The sequence below is a fragment of the Gymnodraco acuticeps genome, unplaced genomic scaffold (genome assembly GCF_902827175.1).
Source record: "Gymnodraco acuticeps unplaced genomic scaffold, fGymAcu1.1, whole genome shotgun sequence".
Taxonomy (NCBI): Eukaryota; Metazoa; Chordata; class Actinopteri; order Perciformes; family Bathydraconidae; genus Gymnodraco; species Gymnodraco acuticeps.
In genome coordinates this window covers 262,687-270,238 of record NW_022990651.1, presented here as the reverse complement: position 1 = coordinate 270,238, position 7,552 = coordinate 262,687, and the positions used below count along the sequence as shown (strand labels likewise).

The window sequence follows — 7,552 nt, the reverse complement described above, 5'->3', positions numbered from 1 at the left end:
CGCGAGTTGGCAGACTTTATTTTGATTACTTTAACATCATTTTTCATGGTGGGGCTAAGCCATTTCTTGGTATGGGTGTAGCCTACCCCAGCCATACCCTGGCGCTCCCACTGGTGGCACGTATGGGGCGGGCCATTCTGCACATGCGTTAAATGCGTTAAATATTTTAACGCAATTCATTCAAAAAATTAATTACCGCCGTTAACGCGATAATTTTGACAGCACTAATATATATATATAAATATATAGAGACCATTCTCCTAACTTGCCTGCCTATATTATATGAATGATTATACAAATTATTCAAGGTTAAAGTATACATTGATATTTAGGCCGCAAGGTGAACCTCGAAAAGTCCTTTAGAAAAGAAATCCCGCTCCACAGAAGTGAAACTACACAATCTTTAGTTCATAAAAAAGAACGATTCATGCTTATCCACCAAAAAAAAATTGTCGCTAAAATTCCTGCCAATTCTTCTAGGCACGTAATTATTGGCTGAACTATTCCCTTCGAAGCGTAATAATATCTTGGTCCAAAGTCGTGCCACGGTTCATCACGTGATCGTGCTACACCAATTGGGTAGCTGCATATTGTCAACAGAAGTGAAAGATGGCGGCCGCCATGGTTTCATCGAGTAGCGGAGACGAGGAAAACGCACCAGAAAGTCTCAAAAAGTCAAAATTGTCAACACACAAACATTATTACATGCATATTACGTCTGTGAAGCACGAAAAGGTTGATTGTTTTACCAATACAAGATGGAATACGTACAGGACAAGCTTACAACGGTCGCTCGGCTTGAAGGGAGACTCTCGGAACGTGGTGGCTGAAAACCACAAGCACTGTCTTGATTTCGAGTTCGAAGATATTCCTGAGGACGCTGGCTTCCACCACACATGCTACATAAGGTTTACCGACACAAAGGCCATGACGAAGGTGGAAAGACGGCTCGCACGTGAGGGAGATCAAGACGTTAGGGAGGACCTTGAGGTCGAGCCCATCCCATCGACGTCTCGCAGCACGTACCGAAGCCAAACAGAGAAGCTACGATCAAGGTCAGGCCTGCCAATCGCAGGCTCTGGCCCCGTCCTTCCTGCCCTGTGCATTATATGCAAGATGAAGGAGAAAATGATCATCAAAGCAGGCAAGCGACAAAGGGATCAACTGTGTAAGGCTGAAAGATTAAAAGCAGGTAAGCAATCCCCCACCCACACACCACACACACACTACACACACACCACACACACACACACACACACACACACATTCTCTGTGGTTGAATAACTGAAAGGTACAATTATGTGTGAGAGATACGTCAACAAACTCATTGAGTTGTCCTTTTTTTCCGTTTAGGCAAATTGCAGAAAGCTGCTGAGAAGAAAGATGACCAAAGTGTTCTTTTACATATAAAAGACAAAGACTGTGTGGCTCTGGAGGTGCGGTACCACAAAAGCTGTTACAGTCAGTACACCATGTTTTTGCTGAGACCTGACAAACCAGAGACAGAACAGTAAGTTATTTCTCCTTGGATTGCTTTACCTATTTGCACTACCACCAGACTGAAGTCCAGGTGTGTGTCGGCGATGGCTATATATATATATACACATACACATACTTAACATTATAAGTAAACATCCAATTTCCTTCTGTTATATGTGCACACAATCACAACACTTATTCATTTATCCATTTATTTACTTCTCATTCATGTGTTGTAGGGATGAGGCAATGTTTGATGCCAGTTACAAGCTGTTCTGTGAGAGGATCATCCGCCAGAGGCTGCTTGTCAACAATGAGGTGCTTAGAATGGGCCAGCTGAGGCAGGCCTTCATTGACATGGTGAAAGCAAACGAAGGTGTTGATGCTTCAAACTACAGGTAACTGCAATGTAATACAAGTCTTATTATTTATCATGTGCAAGGCCAGCTTTAAACAAAATGTGTATGACAGGCCTGTTTGGAGAAACCCCCATGATGTGTAGTGTGTAGTGTTGTTTGTGATGATGTGGGCCTTTATTTGGCTTCTTTGGTGTTAAATGTGCTGTATGGCAGATAGGTTCTAGTCTGTAATGTCTTGTATCACCTCCACCACTCTGCTTTTGATGGTACTCCTGTGACTCGTAATTGTCACTGTTTTGTTGTGTTACAGACAGGATCTGTTGAAGAAGAGGCTGGCTCAAGATTTCCCTCAGCTAGCGTTTCACATGCCCACCAAGCGCAACGTCTGCGAACTGGTTTTTGCTGAGACTCTGTCAAAGGATGCACTCGTGGACATGCTACCAGATCCATCCGGTACGGAAACAACACAGTCCAGTGAATTGAGCCAGACAGACAGCGACAATGAAACAGGGAGAACAAAGTGCCAAACAACACATGAGGACACAAGGACACTGTATACAGCAGCGTTGTTTTTGAAAAGACTGCTTAGTGACACTCCTGGCATGTCATGCCCATGGCCTCCCACTTCTGAAAATGTAAATGTCACTGAATCTCAAACTGTTGTCCCCATTGGACTATACAATCTGCTCAGCTGGATTATAGGTTCCACTGAGGAGCCAACACTGGATCATTATGTCAACATTGATGATGACGTACATTTGAAAGTGTTGTCTGTTTGTCAAGACATTGTGTACCTTGCTTCCAAGGGCCGCAAGCAGACACCCAAGTCCTTGGCTTTAGGTTTAACTGTTCGACATTTAACTGGATCATCACGCATTGTATCACTGCTTAACAGACTGGGACATTGTGCATCATGGGACACAGTTTTGAGTCTAGACACTAGCCTTGCCCAACTGACACTAGTAGAAGGCAGAGACAAAATACCGAAGGGATTCTCAAAGCGGACACCCACAACACTTGTGTGGGATAACATTGACTTTGGTGAGGAGACACTATCGGGTCGTGGAACTACTCACCATACAAATGGAATTATGCTCCAGAGTGTGCCCGGCGAGCCTATGTCCACAGCAATCAGACAGCCACTGAGAAAGGGAGTTACCTCATTCATAGCCCCCCCCCCAATGCCTATACAACCTTACCATCAGTCCAAAAGGCAAGGGCCACAGAACTTGTGTCAACCAGTGCAGTCAGCGACATGCAGAATGGACACCCACTTTGCTGTACAAGCTGAAATGGCATATGCTTTTGTGAAGTCCACATGTACGGATAGTTGTACAATCCCAAGCTGGACAGGGTTCCATACACTGCTTCAGGATGAAAACACTCTGCAGAAGTCCGCATTGTATTATCTTCCAGTCATTGAAGCCTCACCAACAGAGATGTCAACAGTCAACACTATCCTGAAGCGAAGTGTCCAGATTGCTGACCAGCTAGAACTGGATCATATAGTTTTAGTGTTTGACCAGGCTATATATGCCAAAGCACAGCAAATACGCTGGAAGGATGTTGAGTTTACAAAGCGTCTAGTGATTAGACTAGGTGAATTCCATACATGCATGTCCTACCTGAGTATTCTAGGCAAAAGGTTCGGAGATGCAGGACTGCAAGATATCCTCATTGAATCTGAAGTTGTTGCCCCAGGATCCATCAATGGGGTACTCAATGGCCATCACTACAATCGCAGCATGAGGGCTCATAAACTTCTATATGAGAGTCTGCAGCGCATCCGGTTTATCACCTTCATGGACTCCTTGCCACCCCAAGAGAGAGCTGCGTGCATGGATGTCATCACTGAGATGGAATGTGCCTTTCCAGACAGATTGATGGATGTTTTGAGTGCAGATCAGAGGTTTGATAATATGTGCTCGAAATATGCAGACTTTGTGCAGAGGAGGAGTACAGAGAATGCAACATTTGCTTTCTGGAGCTCATACATTGACATGATGCAGCTACTCCTCCTGTTTGTGAGAGCAACGCGAGAATCAAACTGGCAGCTTCACCTGTCAACCGTCCGGTTAATGATGCCATGGTTTTTTGCCTACGATAGAGTAAATTACGCTCGATATTTACCTGCATACTGGCTGGAAATGATGAATCTGCCTGTCACACATCCCTCTTGCCACAGTGACATGAATGTGAAAGGCCAGTGGACTGTCCAGCGACAAAGTGTTCATGGATTTGCCTCCATTGCTTGCGACCAGGCTATTGAGCAAACGCTTAACAGAGATGCCAAGACCAAAGGTGGCTGGACAGGGATCACACAAAATCGGTCTGCAGTGTATCGCTGGATACTGTCACCGCATGAAAGAGCCGCGATAGCAAGACAGTGTGAATCAATGGCAGGGATATCTCCTGAGCTACGGACAAGAAAAGACCTGGACAAGACACGCATCTCTGCTGATGCAAAGGCTGTGAGTAGAATCTTGGACACTATTGATTCCATGCTCAACCCTTTTGATGTACACCAAGACGGCATTGTGTGTCTTAGCTCTGGAAGAGTAGCAACAGGAGAAATCACAAAGGATTTGCTTGTTGCCTCAGAAAAGGGTGAAAATGCTGTAAAGGAGTTTATGGAGCAGAGACTGTTATCCAAAACAGTTGACATATTTGCCCCCATAATATCACAAAAACTCAAGACTCTCAGTGATCAGAAAAAGCCCCCCAAAAAATCTGCAGCAGGCAAGGAAGTGATTTTGCATGCTGACAAGAAGTTATTTTCCAGGCTCCTCATCCTTGGCCAGAGCAGGAAAATTGAAATGAGGGAAATTCTGTCATATTCCTTGGGAACTGTGTCATATCCATTAGCAAGTGCTGATGGTTCACTTGCCAAAACAAACAAATCAGCTCTCATGGATCTATTGCAGAGCAAAGGTGGAGAGTGCTTGGTTGACAAAGTTCCAATAGGTGGTGCCATTCTTTTTGATGGCATGGCAGTCATGCAGGCCATGCCATCCAGACCAGCAACATTTGGAGAGCTTGCAGAGACCATACTGCAGAGCATACTCCAACTTGCTTTGCATCACAAGTGTACACGCATTGATTTTGTCACTGACCGGTATCCACCCATCAGCATCAAAAGCCTAGAACGGTCCCGTAGAGCTGATACAGGGTCACAACTAATAACAATCTTCAGCCCAGATCAGAGAACTCCAATCCAGTGGAAGAAGTTTCTCTCTGACGGAAAAAATAAGGAAGCACTGGCCGAATTCCTTTATGTGGCATGGACACATGCAGACCTCACAACAGTGGGTAAAAACCTCAGCTTGTACATTGCCCATCAAAATCAATGCCACTGTGTAACTGTCATGGAGGGTGTACAGTCTGTTGATGTTGTTGAAGACCTGCAGTGTGATCATGAGGAATGTGACACACGGGTGTTTTTACATGCCCAACATGCTGCACAGGAGCACAAAGCTGTCATCATCAAGAGCTCGGACACTGATGTGGCAGTCATTGCTGTAAGTCTGCAGGCAGATTTGCCATGCAGCTTATATGTGTTCACAGGGACTGGCAACAGGACACGGATCATTGACATTGCCATGGTGTCATCAGCTCTCGGAACCAGTGTGTGTTCAGCCTTGATTGGAATTCACACGTTCTCTGGGTGTGACTCCACAAGCGCTTTCTATGGCAAAGGCAAAAGAAAGTCATTTGCTGTTGCATGTGAGAAAGATGACTACCTTAAGGCTTTCAGAAGTTTAGGTACTAACTTTGACTTGGAGCAATCAACATTTGCACTTCTTTGCCGGTATGTATGTCACCTGTATGATCAGCCAGCAGCCGAACATGTAAATGATGCTAGGTACAAGGCTTTCTGTATGGCATCATCGGCCTTGCCAGAATTAAGCATTCCCCCTACTCATGATGCCCTCCATCAGCACTGCAAAAGGGCAAATTACCAGGCAGCAATAATGAGGTCCTGTCTCAAAAGAGAAATGAATGCTCCATCACCTGCTGGATATGGTTGGGAAATAGAGGATGGGAACTTACACGTCACCTGGATGACAAGAAATCCTGCCCCTGACAGTGTGTTGCATGTGATACACTGCAGCTGCAAAGAGTCTGCCTGTGAGAAAGGCAGATGTTCATGCTTCTCTGCAGGACTCTGTTGCACAGACTTATGTCGTTGCTCAAATTGTGCAAATAAAAAGAAACAGAGGAAGAGAACGATGACTGCCCTGACACTGACAGTGAGGAATAGGAATAAAAGAGCCTTCTTTCCATCTTTCTTAAGCTCTTTTCTGTTCTTTTGGTTTTAGTGCCTGGCCGACGCGCTCACACATCACTCATAGATACGTTTGTTTTTGGTACTAGAACAGAGTATAATCAGCAGGACTCTTTTAACCAGCTGAGGCAATCACAGCACCAATCAGCCGCTCCGCCCAGCCTGACACCAATCAATTATACTACATTACATGTCCTTCTACTGTTTTCTATGTCATACCTTTTATATTTGTAATAAATCTCGTTTTTATGGTTCATCAGTGTTGTTTTCATTTGTGGAGGGATGAATGAGTAAATAAATGAATCAATGGACATTGGTATAAGTAAGGCAAGGCAAGTTTATTTATATAGCACTTTTCAACACAAGGCAATTCAAAGTGTTTTACAAAAAAATTAAAGACATTAAGAAAATGGCATTTAAAATCAGTCATTCAAAAGAAAAGCTAATAAAAGAAACATTAAAAGAAAAAATACATGGATAAAAGTTACAGTGCAGTCTAAGATATGAATAGTTCAATTAAAAGCAGCAACAAAAAGAAAAGTCTTCAGCCTGGAAGTACTGCATTTTATTGATCTAAATTACTTAACGTAACAAGTTAACCTTCTTCTTGGACGCAGAAATCAAGTCATGTTTATTTTAAGAGTGCATTTAACGTGTACAGGGTAACAACAGACAGACAAAAAGTCCTCAGTCTAATGGAATAATCCCAATGAACCTAGCGATGTGAACATGGCAGTCCAGGAATGATAGTTTGATAAATATGAGTTTGATATACTTTATTAATCCCCGTGGGGAAATTGTTTGTAGCTGGAGTTGGCTGATAAACGCTGCTAGTCAATGTTGATTCGATGGTCAACTCTGTTCCCAGATAGTAAAACCTCTCACAAATACCGCGTATATAACGCAAATACCTCGGACTTAGTGATGTATTAAGACATATGACAAAACATGACATAAAACAAGCATACAGCACTGTTTAGAATCCATTTGGTCTGGTTTAGCGTAACCATGGCGGCCGCCATCTTTCACTTCTGTTGACAATATGCAGCTACCCAATTGGTGTAGCACGATCACGTGACGAACCGTGGCACGACTTTGGACCAAGATATTATTACGCTTCGAAGGGACTAGTTCAGCCAATAATTACGTGCCTAGAAGAATTGGCAGGAATTTTAGCGACGATATTTTTTTTGGTGGATAAGCATGACTCGTTCTTTTTTATGAACTAAAGATTGTGTAGTTTCACTTCTGTGGAGCGGGTTGAAACGATAACAGGGTTCACCTTATGGCCTAATTGTATGTTAACATATATTAAGATGTAAAAAGAAAAAAAAATTTTTTTTAAAAAGGGTATCTGATATCAATAAACAACAAAACTTTAGCTAATTACACGTCCGAAAAGGGGTCGGATTAAATAAGTGTAAACTTC

General features: G+C 43.3%; 1 protein-coding gene across 1 annotated transcript; it reads left to right on the top strand.

The window, feature by feature from the left end:
- The first annotated feature begins 1,399 nt into the window (after positions 1–1,399).
- On the top strand, positions 1,400–6,169 carry LOC117554887. Its single transcript, XM_034229458.1, has 3 exons — positions 1,400–1,510; positions 1,719–1,877; positions 2,149–6,169. Exons 1-3 carry the CDS (start codon positions 1,473–1,475, stop codon positions 6,155–6,157), a joined length of 4,206 nt encoding a protein of 1,401 aa, XP_034085349.1. The 5' UTR covers positions 1,400–1,472; the 3' UTR covers positions 6,158–6,169.
- Positions 6,170–7,552: the final 1,383 nt, after the last annotated feature.

Excerpts from the sequence above, each read along its gene's own strand:
- LOC117554887 (XM_034229458.1), top strand. The coding sequence starts at position 1,473 with ATGTTTTTGCTGAGACCTGACAAACCAGAGACAGAACA. Across the intron at positions 1,511-1,718 it reads GACAAACCAGAGACAGAACA|GGATGAGGCAATGTTTGATG; the intron begins GTAAGTTATTTC and ends CATGTGTTGTAG. Across the intron at positions 1,878-2,148 it reads GTTGATGCTTCAAACTACAG|ACAGGATCTGTTGAAGAAGA; the intron begins GTAACTGCAATG and ends GTTGTGTTACAG.